The sequence below is a fragment of the Procambarus clarkii genome, chromosome 65 (genome assembly GCF_040958095.1).
Source record: "Procambarus clarkii isolate CNS0578487 chromosome 65, FALCON_Pclarkii_2.0, whole genome shotgun sequence".
In the NCBI taxonomy this organism is placed as follows: domain Eukaryota; kingdom Metazoa; phylum Arthropoda; class Malacostraca; order Decapoda; family Cambaridae; genus Procambarus; species Procambarus clarkii.
Window position 1 is genome coordinate 21,222,272 of NC_091214.1, and position 24,135 is coordinate 21,246,406.

The 24,135-nt window shown below is 42.1% G+C and overlaps 1 protein-coding gene across 1 annotated transcript in view; it reads right to left on the reverse strand.

Moving 5' to 3' along the window:
• LOC123771069 (neuropilin and tolloid-like protein 1) overlaps positions 1 to 24,135 on the reverse strand; it is a 152,756-nt gene continuing 128,621 nt past the window's right edge. The window contains exons 5-8 of the mRNA XM_045763372.2: positions 20,399 to 20,654; positions 18,090 to 18,211; positions 9,330 to 9,473; positions 1 to 6,294 (exon numbers count right to left, since the gene is read on the reverse strand). Coding sequence (XP_045619328.1) covers positions 5,641 to 6,294; positions 9,330 to 9,473; positions 18,090 to 18,211; positions 20,399 to 20,654 — 1,176 coding nt within the window. The 3' untranslated portion in view covers positions 1 to 5,640. The remainder of the gene's footprint in view (positions 6,295 to 9,329; positions 9,474 to 18,089; positions 18,212 to 20,398; positions 20,655 to 24,135) is intronic.

Consider the following 24,135-nt stretch of genomic DNA (forward strand, 5'->3'; position numbering starts at 1 on the left):
GTTATCTTTGAAATAATAATAGGTTAGATTTCATGTAAGGTATGTATAGTGTGTGTGTGTATATATCTATACTGTACACAGTACAGTATATAAGTATGGTAGTTATACATAAATTATACATAACCGTAGTATTATACACACATGCTGGAAATGACTTTACGTGATAAACAGGCAGTCTAGATTTCACTGCTGAAATTTGGTCCGCTGGCAAGAGGGATCCTTAATACAGAGGTCTGAGTTTTGGAGGGTGTACTGTATAATATTAAAAACTTCCTATTTGTATTACTTGATGTTTTCAGTTATGAATTATCATTTTAGTTAACTGATGGTCATATTTTAATACAGTATTGTAACATAATGTACTGGATTTTTCCTCTGGTGTGTTTTTCCTTTCTCTAGAGTCTCTTGGTAATTCCTCTGTAAATATTTGCCTTTTTAACTACCAAATTTCTGGGATTTCATTTGCATTTTTAAATATCAGGATTTGAGTCAAATTAGAAGCACTAAGCATGTCACTCACCTTGCCCCAGGACAGAGCAATACCTAGTCAGTTCCGGTAAAAAATCTGCCATTGCATAACACGGATGTAATGTAACAGCATATTTAGACTCTTTGGGACACATTGGCATAGACCCATTGGGGCTGTCTTTGTAATTTTTAATGTGCCACAGACTGAACATTTAGAATCATAAAAACCAGTATTTATTTTTTTTAATTACTGTACTTCCTAAGCGTAATAGGCACTTGCCTAGGGAACACTATTGAGTAATCTGACACTGGGTGGGAATCTTTTCAGACTGTCCCTACTAAGTCATACTGATGCTAGAGATGGAAAATACTCAATCCATTTTGGAGAGAGTTCCAGAAACTACGTTACTTCATTTTAAAGCCCTTCCAATCATTAATTGGCAACACTGAACGGCAAATAGCAATCTCACAAATTTCCATTGCTTTATCCAACTGCTTCACTGGACCACAAAACTGCATCAACTGAGTTAACACAGGGTGCCCTGACTAGAGCCACCTCATAATTGAACTGAGCCGCCAGGAATACTGTACTACTCAACCCCATGAGAGCTCAGACAAAAGGTAAGGTCTGATAGCAACCAAGTGACTTAATTAGAAAAATTATTTCAAATTTACTCAAAGCTTGATTTCATGGCAGGAATATCCAGTGGCATCGGAACTGTGTCCTGGCATTTAAATCCCTTGAGCAGCAAGAATAAGCATTCAAACGTGACTGATGTTGATGAAGGAGAGGGATTTAGGGAAGGTACTGCCAACATGGTCAATTTTCAGAAACCCTAAGCTCAAATGTCTGTATGGAATATAGCATGAGAGTACTCCTGTGGGAAGATTGTGAATTTTGTGCCAGAAATACAGCACTGACATTTGATAACACATATTTTGGTATAAGACATTTTCCCAAATACAGTAGTGTACTGGTGACAATATAAATGAAAGTTAATGTTTTATGGCTTATTTTGATGAGCTGTTCATGACACATCTTGGGGAAACCAACCAGTATGCAGTGCAACTCGATACAGTTGGCTTATTACTGGCTTCATATTTGACACGTAGGAAAGAAACTAGCTGAAATGTATGTTTTTCTTGGGCTGTGTATGATGATGAAACATGTCATCCAGGATTATTGGAACACACAGAGCATTGTTTCAACTCCCGGTATTTGGGAAGTACATGTCACATGACAGGTTCCTGCTACTTCTAAGATGCCTATATTTTGAAAACAATGAAAATGTGGTTCAAAACAATAGACTGAGGAAAGTGTTCAGTGATCTCAGAGAAAAGTTCTGAGATTTTTTGTACCAGGACAGAATATAGTGATTGATGAATCTTTAATTCTGTTCAATTCTTTTCAAGAGGCATCTTGCTTTGAAGCAGTATATCCCATTGAAATGGCACAGGTTTGAACAGAAATTCTATGTGCTCTGTGATTGTGAAATCGGAATAGTGATACTGTAGATATGATATTATATTTTGGTGCTGATATAGACATGCCTGGTCACAATCCTCATGAGTTTTCTGGCAGTGTGATAAAAATTCTCATGGAACTACTACTGAACAGGGGGCATATTCTGTATATTGATAGTTATTTTACCAGCCCTTTGCTATGTTCTTTCTTGAGCAGAAGACTAAAGTCTGTGGCACAGTAAAGCCACATAGGAGAGAAATGCATATGTTTGGTACTGGTATTTCAGTGGGTGACTGTCAGTTCAGAAAAAGCGACAATGTTTTATGAGTGCGTTGGAAAGACATATGCGAAGTTAATGTTGACAGTGAACCACACTGGTGAAATGGTAGACAGTGGCACAGTGAACTTTGCAACACATGGTAAAGTGTATAAACCAAATTGTGTCATGGACTACAATACTGAATACAGTAAATATGCGATTAACAGATAAATGTGATGTGATGGTTGGCACTGTCGTGTGCAGAAATTTGTGAAATGGATCAAGAAATTGTTTTTCACCTTGTGGATGTAATTGTTGAACTATTTCAACATTTATTTGGTGAAATTAGGCAACAAACCACTAATTGATAATTTTAGTCTTGCTCTGTTGTCACAGTTGTGAAGTTTGGCCAGGAAAATAGTGTTGTGACGAGAGCTTTTGTGCCAACAATGCCTCATGCTGCTCCGGACAGACTGGGTTACAAAGATGCCTTTTTGCTACACATGCTTGGTTACAGGCCAAGTACAGGAACACGTGACAAAGGTAAACATGCTTATGTTTACAAGCACACGCAATAAAGAGAGAGGAAGTGAAAAATCTGTGTACTTGGTGCGTAGAATGCAAATTTGCCTTGTGCATCATTGACTGTTTCAGAGATACACTCAATATGTATATACTGTACTGATTGTGTCGTTTTGTGTAAATATAGTGTGCGTTTGCTGCATGGTAAACCTTTGGTAAACCTTTCATTTCTTAAGTCACTCAGCCGAATTCTGGTCCTACACATGGCACACACAAAGCACACTGGCTAGTCAGATGATGTAGCTAATGTCAAGGAAAGCTTTGTTTGTGAGATGGTGGCAGTCAGGTGTAGTTGCTGGGTGGGTCAACCAGCAATTAGTAAGAATGCTAACTGCAGTCCTCAGATTGCCAAGTAAGTGTTTGAAAGAGCTTTTGCGTTTTCTGGAATGTGATTTCTGGGCATAACTCTGGGCTGGATTGAGTATTCTCCATTGTGTGTAGCATAGCATAACCCTGCAGGTAGTCTTCAAAGATACCTTCTGCATAAAATGCAAATTGTCAGTCTACCACAATTAACCATAAACATACTAGGGAGTTTGTTTGCTTTAGGGAGTAATCTAGTTGTATAGCTCATACATACATTAACAATATAATTTTATTTGAATTATCCGCTATTGTGTCTTCCTCTTTGTCTTGAACATCTGTTCCCACTGGGTCTGACAAACTATAGCATATCTGTATCATTTTTTGATTGCTCACTTGCACAAAAATTTTGATTTTCAGAGACACTAATTAATTTACATTAAAACATTAGAATGATACAACATTCATATAAGGGCTTTGTCAATTTACCTGAAAAAAAAAGAGGCATTTACATAATGTTCAGCCCTAAAACAAGGCAAACTACTATACAATATAATTATAACTTGTAAAGTGCATGCCAGGAAACAAACACTATAACCAACTTTGAGTATAATACAATACTGTATTGTACTTCCTACATTTAAAAAAAAAATCTATACAAATGTTTAAATGGCTTTCATTAAGGTAGCTGGATTCATTTTTCTTCAAAACTAAATAATTAGTCTTCCAAAAACTACTATTAGATGGGCTCTCTTCCCGTGAACAAAGGAAGTAGGGAGATGCATTTCTTGATCAAATATAAAATAAACCTCTTAAAAAATAAGAGGGGGAATACAAAAACCTTCTGCTGCTCATACAGCTTGAAGAGACAAGAAAAAGGCTGTGAATAATTATTTCAATTAATCACACCCGACAAAATCTAGTGGAAGACTTCCTACCTACCTTTTGTACAAGCACCAGTGTATTCTTAAAAACGGTCCAGGCATATACTATTATTTAATGTGCAATGAAAATATATACTGTAATTTTAATGAAGGTTGAAACCATACACTGTACTACTACTTACGGACAACATTTATAATGACAAATTAACAAGAACTTAACCAACTATTTACGGTACTCCATTTACACTGCAGTGTGATAATGGAAAATCTGGTTCTGAGCTTGTAAGTTGGGGATTGCCTGGTTACACGCTCTCGGAAAATCGAGACCATGTAAGCTACAGTACATATTTATTTAGTCAAATTATTAATAATTTGCTACCTAATGCATGGTACATTAAACCATTATTCAAATTAATTTTTCAATTAAAATGGCTATAAATGTTGAGATTACTCAAGAACTTGTACAGTGCTAGCAAAATCAAGAATTGATAGACTGAATTGTTTCTAATCCCTTGCATATGATGTGTTATCACATCCTTATTAGTCACAATAATTAATAATATATGCCTAGACTAAAACTCAAATCATTTTGATAAAAAAGGCAGTATAAAATGTCTTACACCACGACCCTGGTACATTTTCCAACACCTACATTGATTGTCTTTATGGAAAAAATGCTAATATAATTATAATCTTAAAGTATTTACAAATGTAAATCGATATGCACATATAGTCATTATAAATGCAAGTTTTCAAATACTATTTATTGCATTAAATTCGGCTATCATTCTCATATTTCAAACAAAATCAACATGGTATCTTAAAAGTATAAAATAGTTCCTTAGTTTTAAACCTTTTACAAGTTTAAAAACAATATATATATAATTCATAAATGCCTGGCACAGTTTTCATATCCAGGCTTCAGAAATTAGTTCTTGGTTATCATGATTCCCAAACAATTGTCTAAAGATTTTTGACATTATAGTTGGCAGCAGAATCAAAGTATAAAAAAATACACCTATGTTTAACATTAATTCAATACTACTATATTTTCTCTAGTACTGTAAAATAAATAATTTTCAAATTACCAAAACTGTAAATGTTAACAAGAACATTGTTTCTTAAACCATTTGAGTCTCCAAAACACCTGACTTAGTATGGCATTGTTGGCACCTGAACGTGGCCACAAAAACCATTTGTGAAATGTGTAGTTTTCCTGAAAATAATACAGGGGCATTTTCAAACTTAAAGGTACATTTGTGTGTGTCGGTAAAACAAATATATAAATTATATACAAAATGAGGTATAATGCAGGAAATTACTGTATTCACACCAGATATATCATTCTCTGATGAGGATAATTTTTTGCCTTATTTTAAGAGCCAAGGGCTGAGGCTTTTTCTGCCACTGACTACCACGTCAATAGCTGTCAAAGACACAAGGGAAACGGAAAGGCGATAACATGGAACCATAAGGTCCACATTAAGAAAGGCTTGTTGACTACCTATCTTAAATTGTCTTACAGTAACTTTTAATTACCATAAGTCTGCTCATCTTGAGTAATATATATCAAGAGGGCACAGTAGGTACAGGTAAACTCTTAACAACTGAGTCATGTACAGCACATCTCCTATTGGAGACGTAATAATTTTATGACAAGACCTAACAAGTTTGTAATTTCAATGTGTGGCTAGAACATCAGGTGTTGTTTTAGGTGATTTGGTAGGTTCATAAGGTCCTCGCTCCCTCATCTCAATAACAGCCTCAGCACGGTATCTTTGAGCATAAGGGTCATCCGACTGGTCGTCTACTTCATAGGGATCATTGTGTCGTGGTTTCGGTGATCTTCCATAAGTGACATAGTGATCCGATGGTGGACCCGATGGTCCTGCTTGAGTACGGCCATAATGGGAACCAGGGGGAGGTGGTGGTGTGGGCACTGAAGGAGGGGGGCCAGGACTTAGTGGTGGAAGGCCAGGTGGACGTCTATTTGGTGGTGGTGGTGGGGGAGGTGTCATGGGCAGTTGAGTCTGACTTGAATCTCTCTGAGTGAGTAGTGAGTCCCTTGTTTGACATTCGCAATCACGCATTTCTACACAAGATTCCTCCATGTCATCAATTTCCTCTTCATCCTCATCCTCATCACCTTCACTCTCGGATTCAGATTCTGGTCTAATGCAGGGATGGCCATTGGTTTTAGCGTCAGAAATGTACCAAGGACCACTTTCATTCATTGTGGGTCGATGAACTGCCTGAGGTGATGCTGTGAGAGACATGCTCTGGCTCCTCTGACTTCGTTCCTCCAGTTGTTCCCGGGATCGACGAATATTTTCCTGTGAGAAATGTAAGTATAAAGTTACTGTTTTTAATATTTACAAGCTTCTTTAAGTTTATGTATAATATCCACTTTTACATTAGAAGACAACTTTTATTACTTTTTGTTTGTATAAGTACAGTACCAAAAGTATGACACCGTACATTGGCAATTTTGAGTTTCATGTAAAACTAGGCAAAAATGGCATTTAAGCATAATTTGTCAAAGATACTGTATACTGTAATAATTTGTATAGAATCATTATATATGTCTGAATAGTAATACCAAGTAAAAAAAATTTTTTTTACATTGTCTAAATTAGTAGATACGGTGTCGCAATGAGAACCTATGTTTTTATTAAGAAGGTTTTAACACAAGAGTACAGTACTAAATTGACTATTAATATTACTGCAATAATATACTGAAGGAAAATGTTGTGTCATGGTCACAAACTGGATAACAAACCTTTGAAATAAAAGATATTGGGTATCAAATGGACTGGGAATATATGGTGGGTAGTGCTGCAATTTCGGCTGTTAACGCACCTTGACAAATATGCATATTTTAAAAGTTCTTTATATTGGACAATTATTTGCTGACGTAAAGAACATTGATGATTATAAAAAAGTTGTGTTTATTGAGAATGTGTTTACCACAGAATTAATTAGGTACTACAGTAATGTATTCAGTGTTGGTTAAGCTGGGAGAGTGTTGATAATGTAGGTGTAGTACAGTAGCAAAATCACTAACTAGTAGTTATGGTGTATTATTATACCATACATCTAAAATCTTACATTTTTCAATATTGAACAGCATTTGCTAATCTTTGTTGTGACCCAACTGTGTTGACCACTGTTGTCTATGTTTTACTCCTTGTACATGCATAATATGACCTGGCATCTTTCTTGATGGTTTGTGGTAATTTTCTTTCCTACTCAGATTTCTTGTGTGGCTGCATTCGATGCCCCTTTTGTGTGTCATATTTTACAATACAGTATTTTTAGTGGATTGATACTTATTCCAGAGGTTGACCTTAACTGTTAAAAGTTCATTAACTTTCTCCAAGAAATGTTTTACAGTCACTCTCTCATTCTTTGATAGTCTCTTCAGAAGCAAAGCAGTCATCATCTTGAACCTTCATAGAAGTTTCTGGGCTTCTATTCCCTCTCATTATATAGGAGCTGTTTATAAGGGTGAGGTGCTCTTCTACCCGGATTCAATCAATGCTGCCCTCTTCTGTTGTTATCATGACATCTAGAATGCTGTCTCCTCAGGTGGGAATCTCATGCTTTGGGACCCACTTTCTCTTTCTTCACTTCCTTGTATCTTTGATATGTTCCCGAGGACTCACCTTGCTAGATTTGGGGCTTTCCTGGTTAACATCCTGTCTTTTTTCCATCTTCCATGACTGGGAGAACTGTAAGCTCTGCCCCAATCTCCTCTTTTGTGGCAGACGGCCTCAAGGATTTGGGGTTGCCGAAGGCGTCATTCGCTGCCTTTTGACCCGCTGTGGAATTTTTCTGACTGAGGGTTTGTTTTTCAGAATGGAAGTGCTTTCTTATGCCCCATCCCAGTATGAGCTGGACTACTACTACTTACCCATGTGTGCATTTCCAAGTCCAAATCCACGAGCTGGATTACATCCTCCTGCACAGGCTTGAATTATCTGGTTTTCCTCCAAGTTTGACTAATGGGGCTGACTTTTGTAACTGCTACACAACTGGGCCCCTTGCATCTGAACTGGATCCGGAGTCTTTTAAGTTTGGATTCTCTTCCTGGTTATAATTAGGTCCCTGACTTCATCATTGTTGCATACAACCTTTTATTTTCTTTGGATATGTAACAGCTTTTTTACTGTATACAGGCACTTGGCTAGGAGGAGGTTGTTCGTATTTCATATCTGTTTTGGGGACTTTTCCTTCAAGCTGGTAAATAGTGCCCTGTTTACTCGAATACTTCCCAGGTTATTAGAGCTTGGCAGCTTCATGTCCAGGTGTCTAAGATGCCTTCGGCATTGATTGCAGAGGACTCCAGGGCTCATACCCACTTTGCAGAGATTCCCTATTCCTGTGTAACTCATAAGAACTTCTTTGAGCTGCAATAGGTTGGTCTTGGGGTTATTGTCTGGGGTTTCCTCAGACTTGTTGTTAACTGCTACTTATCTTGAGGTTATCTTGAGATGATTTCGGGGCTTAGCGTTCCCGCGGCCCAGCCCTCGACCAGGCCTTCTTTTTGTTACACATCCCCAGGAAGCAGCCCGTAGCAGCTGTCAACTCGGTTGTCAGGCCCCTCTACTACTTGGATGCAGTTCCAGGCTGGTAGAGCTGCTTTGGCAGAATGCAGTGACAGATTCCTATGTGGTTCACCATGGCTACTGGCTTATCATTTTGGATTCTTTTCCAGGGTCCATGTAACACACTACAAAATTCACCTTCCTTCTCTGTAACAAAGCTTCCCTGTATGCAGGAGCCTGGCCATAGTATTAGTTGCCTCTTCCCCAAGTCTAATCCCTTGCACTTCAATCTTTAATATTCCTTCTCTTTATTATATTTTACATGTAGAAAAACATGTTAAATTTTACATGTAGAAAATTTTACGTGTATATTTTACATGTAGAAAATTTTACGTGTATATTTTACATGAAGAAAAACAATCATAAATTGTTTCGTTTAATCATCTTCACACCCCAGACTTCACATTTTTATACTTCTCTGCCATGCTGTACTGTATCTTTCACACACTTAAGAAGGATTATCAGCTGGTGAATTTTAGAAGACAAAGCCCAACTACTAAAAAAGTGCACATCATGTGAGGATAAAAAAGGAAAAACTGCAGAAGACCTTCAACATTATGCATTGCAAGGGATGTGAAAAAAAAGCTTTCTGGAAGTATGTTTGGCACGAAGGTAAGAAATTACCTAGAGAAATTTATGATGAGGAGGATATACAGTACTGACAAATCACAAAAATATGTAAATTGACACGAAAGAAAACAAAGATTAAAGCGAGAGAAAGAAAACATACTCCTTAATTAAAAAACAAACCAAAAACATACATGTATCTGCCTGCCATCTCTGATGAGTTTTCTAATGCAGTTGAAGCACATAGCGAAGCACATACCACCCAGCAGGCCACACCCGAGCGTCAGGATGATGATTATGTGTTCAGACCGGATGTCGAACTTTAGCTTCTTCAGTGACTGCAGGAGGGGAAGATTACTGCATGTCAGATATTTGATAGTTATTAGTAGTTTTTATAGAACAAGTCATAATAAGGTTTATTGAAAGTTCCAAAATATAAAAAGTGGGGGAGAGGGGGATGACGAGGAAATGCCAACTCTGCTCTTTCTCTAGTTCACAATCGTTCTTCAGCCTGTTACAACATTACTTTTTATCTGGCAATATTTTTTTCTTTTCTCCTGTTCCACCCTAATTTTCATGTTGCTTCTATCCTATTTGCTTTCTCACTTTCTTTCACAACATTTCTAATTTTCATTTGATGCCTCTCCATTATGTTTTCATCTTTTTTGTGCCCTTGGCTGGTGTTTTGACATGGCAAGGGAGGGCTTTGAGTGTTGTGATGATCTGAGGGAGAGTCAGGAGTGGCTTGTCAAGTTCCTCCTGGCCTAAGGTGAGGAATGAGAACAATTTTCTCTTGTGGTTTCACACAACCCATGTGCTTGTTGTATATGAAGACCTGTATTATTCATTTCCCTTCATCTGGGAGATGTATCAGCTTTTGGATGAAGAATACTACTATGATAGAGGCAAAATGGGATGTTCAGTGTGGCCTGGCAGACTCAAATTACTGATCTAGCTGGGCTAGGGTGAAGCAAATATTAAGGAATCGTACCCATATTGGTTCCTGGTGTTCGATCAGACTCCTCGATGGTGACATTTTTTTCCATTTTTGCCTGCATCGGAATGTAGGTAAAGTCTTTAGTTGTTGATTTATGCCTTTTTCTTCATCTTCCAAGACCCATGTAATGATCAGCCTAAGCCGCAAATCGTCTTCCTTTTGAAGATTCACTCCCTACCTTGCACTTGAAGTACCTTGCTTTGTGATCCAGTGGTTGTTGCCACAGGAAGCCCTGACCCTCACTCCAGATATCTTGCCATCTTTTTTTTCTTATGTTTCATCTTCTTACCTCCCCTAGAGCCCTCTTTCCACTCCAACTGCCTCCTTCCCTCATCCTTCAATCTTCTTCCCTTCCCCTTTTCATCCTCTCAACCCTTTATTCTTATCTCTACTCGTTTTTGTTCTTCCTGTCTTCTTCTCTCCCTTCACCATTTCTCCTTATCTTCTCTTTCTCCCCTTCCCATTATGCTTATTGCCAACATGACGGTGTTCGCAATGGTAGTGTTTAAAATATTACCCCTTTCCCCTCTCTCAAAACAAGGGTGTATTTCTCCTTTATTCAGCCTGGTCTCCAGTTTGCAGTTAATAGTATTCCTAGCTTGTCATTCACAATACTGTACTATCCTCATTCACTGGTGATTGTTAGCTCTTATGAATAACACATTACGTATCGTACTCTTAAATGTGACTTGACATATTCCCATAGCCTAGCTTCCTCCTGCCACCAATACAGGAAGTAGGAAACGTATGTGGGTACGTAACGTGCTGACCACCTGAAACTAACTGGTGGGCACTTATTGAAACAAAGACCTGCACATTACCATCACAACTTCACTGTCCTATTAAGTCTTTGTGTGTCTTAGCATTTCCCAATTTTCAGGACCAGAACTTTTTTCCCCCGCCTGCTCCTACGAGTCATGTGTTTATTGATAAAGTTCTTAATGAATCTAACTCCTGTGATATTATTTTTCTTGTGTTTTTACTCCTGTATTGACTTTATTCATGATATACAGTAACTTAGCTCTTTTGATAATTGTTTGACTTTATTTTTTATTCACTAACTTCTAATCTATAAAGTTTTTAAACTTTTTGCCAGTTCTCAAGTAAATCTCTAATAAATCTCTAATTTCTCTAATAAATCAAATGCAAGTTAAATTGGTAATTCAATATATCACCCATTTTTTTATTGTCAGTTGGATGACCTGACTGTTCTCAGAAGCTAGACCTCAACTTCCCTTCACCACATCACCACCACCATTAACCCTTCACCACATCACCACCAGTAACCCTTCACCACATCACCACCAGTAACCCTTCACCACATCACCACCACCAGTAACCCTTCACCACATCACCACCACCAGTAACCCTTCACCACATCACCACCACCAGTAACCCTTCACCACATCACCACCACCAGTAACCCTTCACCACATCACCACCACCAGTAACCCTTCACCACATCACCACCAGTAACCCTTCACCACATCACCACCAGTAACCCTTCACCACATCACCACCACCAGTAACCCTTCACCACATCACCACCACCAGTAACCCTTCACCACATCACCACCACCAGTAACCCTTCACCACATCACCACCACCAGTAACCCTTCACCACATCACCACCACCAGTAACCCTTCACCACATCACCACCACCAGTAACCCTTCACCACATCACCACCACCAGTAACCCTTCACCACATCACCACCACCAGTAACCCTTCACCACATCACCACCACCAGTAACCCTTCACCACATCACCACCAGTAACCCTTCACCACATCACCACCAGTAACCCTTCACCACACCACCAGTAATCCTTCACCACATCACCACCACCAGTAACCCTTCACCACATCACCACCAGTAACCCTTCACCACATCACCACCACCAGTAACCCTTCACCACATCACCACCACCAGTAACCCTTCACCACATCACCACCACCAGTAACCCTTCACCACATCACCACCACCAGTAACCCTTCACCACATCACCACCACCAGTAACCCTTCACCACATCACCACCACCAGTAACCCTTCACCACATCACCACCACCAGTAACCCTTCACCACATCACCACCACCAGTAACCCTTCACCACATCACCACCACCAGTAACCCTTCACCACATCACCACCACCAGTAACCCTTCACCACATCACCACCACCAGTAACCCTTCACCACATCACCACCACCAGTAACCCTTCACCACATCACCACCACCAGTAACCCTTCACCACACCACCACCAGTAATCCTTCACCACATCACCACCACCAGTAACCCTTCACCACATCACCACCACCAGTAACCCTTCACCACATCACCACCACCAGTAACCCTTCACATCACCACCACCAGTAACCCTTCACCACATCACCACCACCAGTAACCCTTCACCACATCACCACCACCAGTAACCCTTCACCACATCACCACCACCAGTAACCCTTCACCACATCACCACCACCAGTAACCCTTCACCACATCACCACCACCAGTAACCCTTCACCACATCACCACCACCAGTAACCCATCACCACATCACCACCACCAGTAACCCTTCACCACATCACCACCACCAGTAACCCATCACCACCACCAGTAACCCTTCACCACATCACCATAGTTGTTTCAACCTATTTTGTAGAAAAGTTTTTTTCTGTATCAAAACTTGTACTGTACTGGAGGACGGGTGGGGGGAGGACGGGTGGGTGGGAGGGGGGAGGACGGGAGGGTGGGAGGACGGGAGGGTGGGAGGACGGGTGGGTGGGAGGGTGGGAGGACGGGAGGGTGGGAGGACGGGAGGGTGGGAGGACGGGTGGGTGGGAGGGGGGAGGACGGGAGGGTGGGAGGACGGGTGGGTGGGAGGGGGGGAGGACGGGAGGGTGGGAGGGGGGAGGACGGGAGGACGGGAGGGTGGGAGGACGGGTGGGTGGGAGGGGGGGAGGACGGGAGGGTGGGAGGGTGGGAGGACGGGTGGGTGGGAGGGGGGAGGACGGGAGGGTGGGAGGACGGGTGGGTGGGAGGGGGGAGGACGGGAGGGTGGGAGGGTGGGGAGGACGGGAGGGGGGAGGACGGGTGGGTGGGAGGACGGGAGGGGGGGGAGGGTGGGAGGACGGGAGGGGGGGGTGGGTGGGAGGACGGGGAGGGGGGGAGGGGGGGAGGGTGGGTGGGAGGACGGGAGGGTGGGAGGACGGGTGGAGGGAGGACGGGTGGAGGACGGGTGGAGGACGGGGAAAAATGAATCATCGTGATAAGAAAGTTGTTAAGGGGGTAAACAATACAATAAGGGGAATACAGTAAGGGGATAACTACTTACGCAGGTTACACATGTTTTTGCACAATAATAACCTTCACAGTCAGCAATGCTGCACTAATTTGCACTACTCTTACTCATGTCATAAACACATGCAATTTCTTTCACATACCATCACAAATTTCATAAGCTTACATAAAACACACGAAACACTTGACTAAATACCCATTTTGCATACATAAAAGTTCTAGTATCACAATCTCACGCAAACATTCACACTTCAACACTTAAGAGAAAATTATTTTTTTTTTGCACAAATTCACACAAACGTACATACTGTTGCACAAATGTTCTCATACATTTATATAAAACACACTCACTAAAAACGTATAAAAAATATATATCGCACAAAAATATCACTAGTAAACATTTTCTGTAAGAATCTTAAATTTTTTTAAGGATTCTTAGTGTCATACTGTAACAAACTTATTTTGTAAGAATCCTTCAACTTATTTTGTAGCTAAAGTGTTTTCTGTATCAAAACTTATACTGTACTTTGTGGGAGAAACCCTTATAAGTGAAACCTTTGTTTGTAAACCTTTAAACTGTGTGTTCTGAACACACACTATTACTCTAGCCATTTCATCCTTAATACACGAACTCCTTTATCAGTCATTTTTACAAGTAAAACTTTGTTTAGATAACTATTTTAATGCAAGTACTTCTCTGAACCAACAAAATTACTCTGAGCTTCCTAAATACATATTCTCTTGCCATAGATATGAGTTAAGCAATAGGTTTCAAATTTAAACTTTTATCTTAAGTTCTCGGTACATTACCCACTTGTTTAATTTTATATTCATCGTAATTTTACTACTAAGTCACCCCATTAAAAAACATAACTTATACATTCAATATATTGTCCTTACAAACTTTTAAGTGTAGTGTCATCTTGTAGATTAATGCTTTGCCAGTCACTCTCTGCAATATCGCACGTTAAACACTTCTAAGCCTTCCACATCACCCGGGTCAAGGTACGTTGTTAAACTATACTCAGGCATTTTCAAATTTGTTTCATTACTGATCTTAACTTGGGCGCATCAGATTCCACGATCGTCGTCGCCCCTAAATCAACACATCCTAACTTGTCCTAGAGCACCGCTGAGATTCAGACAAGCTATGATTTGTCTCTAATATGTAAGATCTTACACATCTCGGACATTATATTACCAATTTTTCTCTCAAATTCAGTATTATGTATTTTCCTCGTATTTTATTGGAAAAGAGCAGTGTAGCCATTCAATCTATTATCATCAAACATCTCGCCTCCAATATATATACTGTATTGTCTCCCCCATATTGCGTTTTATTTGCCAATAGCTTCGTACTCTTAAATGTTGTGTTTCCTCGTGGCCGTCCTCCTACCACCGTAACCGGCGATGGGAAACAGCTCTGGCGAGGTTGCGTATTGGCCATACTCGCTTAACCCATGGTCACTTGATGGAGCGCCGCCCTGCTCCTTATTGTCCTAATTGCATTGTCCCTCTTACGGTCGTGCATGTCCTTCTTGAATGTCCTGACTTCCAGGACGAGCGTGTGTCTTGCTTTCCGACCGTCCCTCGCGGGCGCCTGTCCCTCAATAGAATTCTTGGTGACTCGGATACTTTTGATATCGTTCGCCTTATGCGTTTTTGTTCTCGTATTGGCATCCTTGGTGATATTTAGCGCCCTCTGATTATTTCGCACTTTGATGGTGCTACATAGCCTTCCCGGTTTGGTGCCTTCTTTTGATAATTACCTTTCCCTAGCAAAAGTCATGAACAATTTTTTTAATATTTCTCCATCCATGTATTTAAAAAAGCAATTCTGAAGTTAGAAAGTGTAGCATAGGCTCCTCCTAATGTAGTCCTCAGGTGATAGTTTTCTGTCTAGAACCACCTCTCTTTCTTTATCAGAATTTCATTATCTCTTTAGTCAGGTCTCTCAATATTTTCTCTTTATCAAAATTCTTTAAAGATTTCTCACATAATTTATAGGTTATGTAAGGTCTATGTTCTCGTATTCCACATTCCATAACATGACTTTATTCACGTTAACTTCCATTTGCCAAGTGGTGCTTCATATACTTATTTTGTTCAGGTCTTCTTGAAGGTTATTGCAATCATCAAAGTTTCTTATCTTCTCTATAATCTTAGCATCATCAGTACACATCTTCATATAATTCTGTATGCCATCTAGTAGATCGTTCATGTACCAAGGACCATTATGAACATTGGACCAAGGACTAATGAACATTGCCGGTGCAAGAATTGAACCCTGTGGTACTCCAATTGTGACGTTTCTCCAGTCCGATAATACTGTGTATGGAAAGTTGTGCACAGTCTAATGTCCCATCATCTGGGAGTTGACTTGCTGTATAAGCCATTGGAAAGTAAAATGAAATATGGGGGAAATAAATAAATTATATATATATATATATATATATATATATATATATATATATATATATATATATATATATATATATATATATATATATATATATATATATATATATATAATATTTTGGAGGCGAGATGTTTAATGATAATAGATTGAATGGCTACACTGCTCTTTTTTCCAATAAAATACGAGGAAAATACATAATACTGAATTTGAGAGAAAAATTGGTAATATAATGTCCGAGATGTGTAAGATCTTACATATTAGAGACAAATCATAGCTTGTCTGAATCTCAGCGGTGCTCTAGGACAAGTTAGGATGTGTTGATTTAGGGGCGACGACGATCGTGGAATCTGATGCGCCCAAGTTAAGATCAGTAATGAAACAAATTTGAAAATGCCTGAGTATAGTTTAACAACGTACCTTGACCCGGGTGATGTGGAAGGCTTAGAAGTGTTTAACGTGCGATATTGCAGAGAGTGACTGGCAAAGCATTAATCTACAAGATGACACTACACTTAAAAGTTTGTAAGGACAATATATTGAATGTATAAGTTATGTTTTTTAATGGGGTGACTTAGTAGTAAAATTACGATGAATATAAAATTAAACAAGTGGATAATGTACCGAGAACTTAAGATAAAAGTTTAAATTTGAAACCTATTGCTTAACTCATATCTATGGCAAGAGAATATGTATTTAGGAAGCTCAGAGTAATTTTGTTGGTTCAGAGAAGTACTTGCATTAAAATAGTTATCTAAACAAAGTTTTACTTGTAAAAATGACTGATAAAGGAGTTCGTGTATTAAGGATGAAATGGCTAGAGTAATAGTGTGTGTTCAGAACACACAGTTTAAAGGTTTACAAACAAAGGTTTCACTTATAAGGGTTTCTCCCACAAAGTACAGTATAAGTTTTGATACAGAAAACACTTTAGCTACAAAATAAGTTGAAGGATTCTTACAAAATAAGTTTGTTACAGTATGACACTAAGAATCCTTAAAAAAATTTAAGATTCTTACAGAAAATGTTTACTAGTGATATTTTTGTGCGATATATATTTTTTATACGTTTTTAGTGAGTGTGTTTTATATAAATGTATGAGAACATTTGTGCAACAGTATGTACGTTTGTGTGAATTTGTGCAAAAAAAAAATAATTTTCTCTTAAGTGTTGAAGTGTGAATGTTTGCGTGAGATTGTGATACTAGAACTTTTATGTATGCAAAATGGGTATTTAGTCAAGTGTTTCGTGTGTTTTATGTAAGCTTATGAAATTTGTGATGGTATGTGAAAGAAATTGCATGTGTTTATGACATGAGTAAGAGTAGTGCAAATTAGTGCAGCATTGCTGACTGTGAAGGTTATTATTGTGCAAAAACATGTGTAACCTGCGTAAGTAGTTATCCCCTTACTGTATTCCCCTTATTGTATTGTTTACCCCCTTAACAACTTTCTTATCACGATGATTCATTTTTCCCCGTCCTCCACCCGTCCTCCCACCCACCCACCCTCCCACCCCTCCTCCCACCCACCCTCCCCCCTCCCGTCCCTCCCGTCCTCCCACCCCTCCCGTCCTCCCACCCCTCCCGTCCTCCCACCCCTCCCGTCCTCCCACCCCTCCCGTCCTCCCCCCTCCCGTCCTCCCCCCACCCGTCCTCCCCCCACCCGTCCTCCCCCCACCCGTCCTCCCCCCCACCCGTCCTCCCCCCCACCCGTCCTCCCCCCCACCCGTCCTCCCCCCCACCCGTCCTCCCCCCCACCCGTCCTCCCCCCCACCCGTCCTCCCCCCCACCCGTCCTCCCCCCCACCCGTCCTCCCCCCCACCCGTCCTCCCCCCCACCCGTCCTCCCCCCCACCCGTCCTCCCCCCCACCCGTCCTCCCCCCCACCCGTCCTCCCCCCTCCCGTCCTCCCCCCACCCGTCCTCCCCCCACCCGTCCTCCCCCCACCCGTCCTCCCCCCTCCCGTCCTCCCCCCTCCCGTCCTCCCCCCTCCCGTCCTCTCCCGTCCTCCCCCCTCCCGTCCTCCCCCCACCCGTCCTCCCCCCACCCGTCCTCCCCCCACCCGTCCTCCCCCCACCCGTCCTCCCCACACCCGTCCTCCCCACACCCGTCCTCCCCCCTCCCGTCCTCCCCCCTCCCCCCTCCCGTCCTCCCCCCTCCCGTCCTCCCCCCTCCCGTCCTCCCCCCTCCCGTCCTCCCCCCACCCGTCCTCCCCCCTCCCGTCCTCCCCCCAACACTCACGTTGCAGCCCTCCTCATCATACTCGTGGCGACAGTTCTTGATGCCATTACACCTGAGGGACTCGTGGATGCAGGTGGCGTCGTCACAGTCGTACTCCTTGTCCGTACACTGCTGGCTCTCGTCTGTACCACCACAATATACGTTAGCACATCACTCTCCACAAACATCTTCTCCAAAGTTATCATTTCAATGAAAAAGAAATTTTTACATGAACTGATGTTGGTTTCTTCTATATTAAATAAAAGTATTTTATCAATATGCAAGAGTGAATTTATACCCTCATTGAAAAGGTTTTTTTTAATGAAGTGTAATTTGCTTTAAACATTTTCAACTAAAAAATCAGTAGAAATATAAATTTTGAAGATATCTCAAATGTAACAGTATTGGTAGATGGAAGTAACGGAATGTATGTGAGGACGAAGTCAAGGGACGTGAAGAAGCCAAGGTATGTGAGCAGGAAGGCAGCCAAGGTATGTGAGGAGGAAGGAAGCCAAGGTTGTGAGTAGGAAGGCAGCCAAGGTATGTGAGGAGGAAGGTAGCCAAGGTATGTGAGGAGGAAGGAAGCCAAGGTTGTGAGTAGGAAGGCAGCCAAGGTATGTGAGGGGGAAGGAAGCCAAGGTATGTGAGGGGGAAGGCAGCCAAGGTATGTGAGTAGGAAGGCAGCCAAGGTATGTGAGTAGGAAGGAAGCCAAGGTATGTGAGGAGAAAGGAAGCCAAGGTATGTGAGGAGGAAGGAAGCCAAGGTATGTGAGGAGGAAGGAAGCCAAGGTATGTGAGGAGGAAGGCAGCCAAGGTATGTGAGGAGAAAGGAAGCCAAGGGATGTGAGGAGAAAGGAAGCCAAGGTATGTGAGGAGGAAGGAAGCCAAGGTATGTGAGGAGAAAGGAAGCCAAGGTATGTGAGGAGGAAGGAAGCCAAGGGATGTGAGGAGGAAGGAAGCCAAGGTATGTGAGGAGGAAGGAAGCCAAGGGATGTGAGGAGGAAGGAAGCCAAGGTATGTGAGGAGGAAGGAAGCCAAGGGATGTGAGGAGGAAGGAAGCCAAGGGATGTGAGGAGAAAGGAAGCCAAGGGATGTGAGGAGGAAGGAAGCCAAGGGATGTGAGTAGGAAGGCAGCCAAGGGATGTGAGGAGGAAGGAAGCCAAGGCATGTGAGGAGGAAGGAAGCCAAGGGATGTGAGTAGGAAGGCAGCCAAGGGATGTGAGGAGGAAGGAAGCCAAGGGATGTGAGGAGAAAGGAAGCCAAGGGATGTGAGGAGGAAGGAAGCCAAGGGATGTGAGGAGGAAGGAAGCCAAGGGATGTGAGGAGGAAGGAAGCCAAGGCATGTGAGGAGGAAGCTAAGGTATGTAAGGAGGAAGCCAAGGTATGTGAGGAGGAAGGAAGCCAAGGTATGTGAGGAGGAAGGAAGCCAAGGGATGTGAGGAAGGAAGCCAAGGGATGTGAGGAGGAAGGAAGCCAAGGGATGTGAGGAGGAAGGAAGCCAAGGTATGTGAGGCGGAAGCGAAGGGATGTGAGGAGGAAGGAAGCCAAGGGATGTGAGGAGGAAGGAAGCCAAGGCATGTGAGGAGGAAGCTAAGGTATGTAAGGAGGAAGCCAAGGTATGTGAGGAGGAAGGAAGCCAAGGTATGTGAGGAGGAAGGAAGCCAAGGCATGTGAGGAGGAAGCTAATGTAAGGAGGAAGCCAAGGTATGTGAGGAGGAAGGAAGCCAAGGTATGTGAGGAGGAAGGAAGCCAAGGGATGTGAGGAGGAAGGAAGCCAAGGTATGTGAGGAGGAAGGAAGCCAAGGGATGTGAGGAGGAAGGAAGCCAAGGCATGTGAGGAGGAAGCTAAGGTATGTAAGGAGGAAGCCAAGGTATGCGAGGCAGAAGGAAGCCAATGTATGTGAGGAGGAAGGAAGCCAAGGGACGTGAGGAGGAAGGAAGCCAAGGTATGTGAGGAGGAAGGAAGCCAAGGGATGTGAGGAGGAAGGAAGCCAAGGGATGTGAGGAGGAAGCCAAGGGATGTGAGGAGGAAGGAAGCCAAGGTATGCGAGGCAGAAGGAAGCCAAGGGACGTGAGGAGGAAGGAAGCCAAGGGACGAGAGGAGGAAGGAAGTCAAGGGACGTGAGGAGGAAGGAAGCCAAGGGACGTGAGGAGGAAGGAAGCCAAGGGACGAGAGGAGGAAGGAAGCCAAGGGACGTGAGGAGGAAGGAAGCCAAGGGACGTGAGGAGGAAGGAAGCCAAAGTATGTGAGGAGGAAGGAAGCCAAGGGACGTGAGGAGGAAGGAAGCCAAGGATAAGGAAGAGTGGAGGCCCAGCACCAGTGTACTCACCACCAGCAGCACCCTCCGCCGGTATCTGGTCTCTGAAAGCGGTGAACCAGGCACTGAACTTGGACTTGAGAGCTTTCGTGACAGCGAAGAAGCGGAAGTGCATGATGTTACCGTTGGTGACGAAAGGGTCGGCCACGGAGCCACAGTAGTGCTTGATCCGGTTCGTCAGGTCCGTCTCCATACCAAAGATGTCTACGTAGTTAACATCGCACTCGTTGGGCTCGTACAGCTCGAACGACTCAAAGAACATATAGATCTGTGAGCAGAGAAAACAATGAGCAGAAGATGGAGCAAGACAATTGTACAGAACATGAATCTCTCTCTTTCGAATAGAAAATAAAGATGTGTTCAAGTTCAAGTTCAAGTATGTTTATTGAGACAAGAAAAAAATACATCTCAAAGGGATAGAGTAGCTTAGGCTATTTCTACCCCCCTCTACTTCAAGTCCCTCAAGGGGCGCACAAATTCAGTGAGTACAGATACACAAATCACAATACAACATTTAACATTGCATATTAATATAGTAAGTGTTACAATCATTGGGGCAAAATTCTTGTAGTTCCTAAGTATTCTGTCTATCATATCATTATCACACATCCAAACAATTTGAAGTGGTACACTACTTATTTCCTTATTTCTATGGTTATCCATAATTTGACACTTTAATACATAATGGTCTTCCAAGTTCAAGTAGGTTTATTGAGACAAGTTAAAAAAAAAAAAAAAAAAAAAAAAAAAAAAAAAAAAAAAAAAAAAATCAAAGATTAGCTTAGGCTATTTCTACCCCTTCCCATACTTCAAGTCCCTCAAGGGGCGCACAAATTCAGTGAGTACAAATACAAGAATCCCATGTAACATATCAGGTTAATATAGTACTATCTAAGAGTATAATAGTGTACATCCACCGCACTGGATTTTAACCCATTAACGCTCCAAGATAATATTCTCACTCTACTTTCATCCATGATTTAATAAAACTACCTTTGCCCTGTCTGTCACATTCCATGAGATACGAGATTTTCTCAGACAGACTCTCCCAACACTGTAACATTTCTGCTTTCTCCTCATTTGCACAACAGCTACTAGCATCAAAGGTGATCTTATTCATATCTAATTTCTTTCTTATTTCTCTATACCGTTTTACTTTAACCTTTGTTTCGACATTTGTCACTACAGAAGGTTGAACGCTAACACTACTAGAAAGTTCATTTTCCTGACTATCCTCTATCATCAATACGTCATGTTCTTCCTTACTTTCTTCAACGCACATTTCACGTCCTGTTTCACTTTCCACTTCACGTCCTATTTCACTTTCCATTTCACGTCCTGTTTGACTTTCCATTTCACGTCCTGTTTCACTTTCCATTTCACGTCCTGTTTCACTTTCCATTTCACGTCCTGTTTGGCTTTCCATTTCACGTCCTGTTTGGCTTTCCATTTCACGTCCTGTTTGGCTTTCCATTTCACGTCCTGTTTGGCTTTCCATTTCACGTCCTGTTTCACTTTCCATTTCACGTCCTGTTTCACTTTCCATTTCACGTCCTGTTTCACTTTCCACTTCACGTCCTGTTTCACCACCATCTTCACCCCGTCTACCCCCCATAGTTAATTTTTCTAATGCCTCAATCCTCTTTTCTAGTTTTTTTAGATATTCCAATATTTGAGTACCAACCTCAGAGTTCACTATATTGACCTGAACCTTGTTTCCACAAGGTTTAATTTTTTCAGCTGCATTTCCTACTTTCCCTAGGCTCGCCTTAATTGTCTCTGTTCCTTTCTCCCACACATTGTTCATAGGCGCTGTCATTGGCTTCCAACTGTTTCCTCCATGTTCCTGCTGCACAATCTTTCCTTCCTTCGAGGATACATCTATCCTGCTTGTAGCACCCGTCCTCGAGTCTCTCAGATGAGGCTTCATGCGACATAGATAGGAACCAGCATTGTGGCTTCCTCGACAATTGCAACAAGATGGGACGATTTTTTCACCGTTTTTAATCTTGACTCTACACTCTCGAGAGTCGTGTTTCTTACCACAGTACCGACACCTGGAGTCAAACTGGCATTTCCAAGCCATATGTCCCCAACGAGAACACTTCATGCATAATATGGGCTCCTCAATGTGTTTTACAACTTTCCTGTAGCCTAGTCCTTGCACAAAAATTCTTTCTGGAGCCTCACCCTTTACCAAGGCAACAACCTGGCTTTGTTTTTCACCACGAACACTGTTCCTCTTTGCCCAAACAACACTATCATTGTTGAGCAATAGATAATCAGGATCCAAATAAGTTGGATACTTAAACACTATGACCTTGGTGTACATCATACCTTTTTCCGGAGTAACCATCACAATATTCTCAAACCCATCCTTCGTTAGGTGTTCCACGGCCTCCTCTGTCCCAACTGTTATATAGGGCCGGTGAAGACCCTCCTTGAATAGTGGTTCATATTAAAAAAACTCCTTAGCCAAACGAACCGTCCACTCCAGCTTTTGATGGAAATTCAGTTGACATGCTGTAGGGAACAACAGCCTCTTCCTTCCATTAGTCTGCATCTCCCGCGTCCTGCTGAGCATGTCTTCATTTTTTGGTCTCTTTGTTATTTCCTCCTCACTGTCTTCGTCTCGCTGTCTTTGAATATTTCTCCGTTTATATCTGTTTACTACTGCTTGATACGGCCTAGTATCATCCTGTCTGCCATCCTCACTGTCACACTCTCCAGGCCCAGTACAGGATCTTCCATCACCTAGGCAGACCGCCTCAGCCATTTCCTCGATACACAAAGGCACTGTATCACTGCAACAGTCGAGAACAAATTCACAACATCTAGCTGCAGCAGCCACGTGCAAACACGAAGATGCGGAGCAACACGTCCTCCTCGCATCATGCAGCAGACCGCACTGATAAAGATGTGTGTGTGTAAAGCGCGCGTAGATTAGGGTACAGAGAGAACATAGATAACTGGGGTAGGAAATTTGAAGATCTTTGGACAAAACAAATCATGTAGACCTACAGTCGGAATAGAAGTGTAGAGCTGAAACAAAACGTTCTCTCTCTCTCTCTCTCATACAAAATACACACAGACTCGCTCGCTCTCACACACTGTATGCCTCTCCTATACTGGGTATATTCTAACATCATACAAAACCATGACAATGGTATTGTAAGTATACAAGACCCGACTTCTAAAAGTCTAAACACCTTCACTACCATAGGCATTTAAAAGAGCAGCGTGGCATAATTAGACCTTTATATTGACAAGTGCATCGGCTTCCTGTCCCGGTCGAGATCATTAAAGAATACATATTTATATAAATTTACCTGAGAGGCCACCATCTCGAGTGGCCGGGACAGGTAGCCGGCGGCTGGTCTAAGGTCCCAGGTAAATATAGTTTCCTTTTAACAAATATATACATGCTGCTACCAACCAATGTATATACTGATATAATTATGAGTAAATCTTGAGTGAAGGCGGTGAGTGAGACGACGAGTCAACAAGGTGCAGGAGGGGGAGGAGTGAGACGACGAGTCAACAAGGTGCAGGAGGGGGAGGAGTGAGACGACGAGTCAACAAGGTGCAGGAGGGGGAGGAGTGAGACGACGAGTCAACAAGGTGCAGGAGGGGGAGGAGTGAGACGACGAGTCAACAAGGTGCAGGAGGGGGAGGAGTGAGACGACGAGTCAACAAGGTGCAGGAGGGGGAGGAGTGAGACGACGAGTCAACAAGGTGCAGGAGGGGGA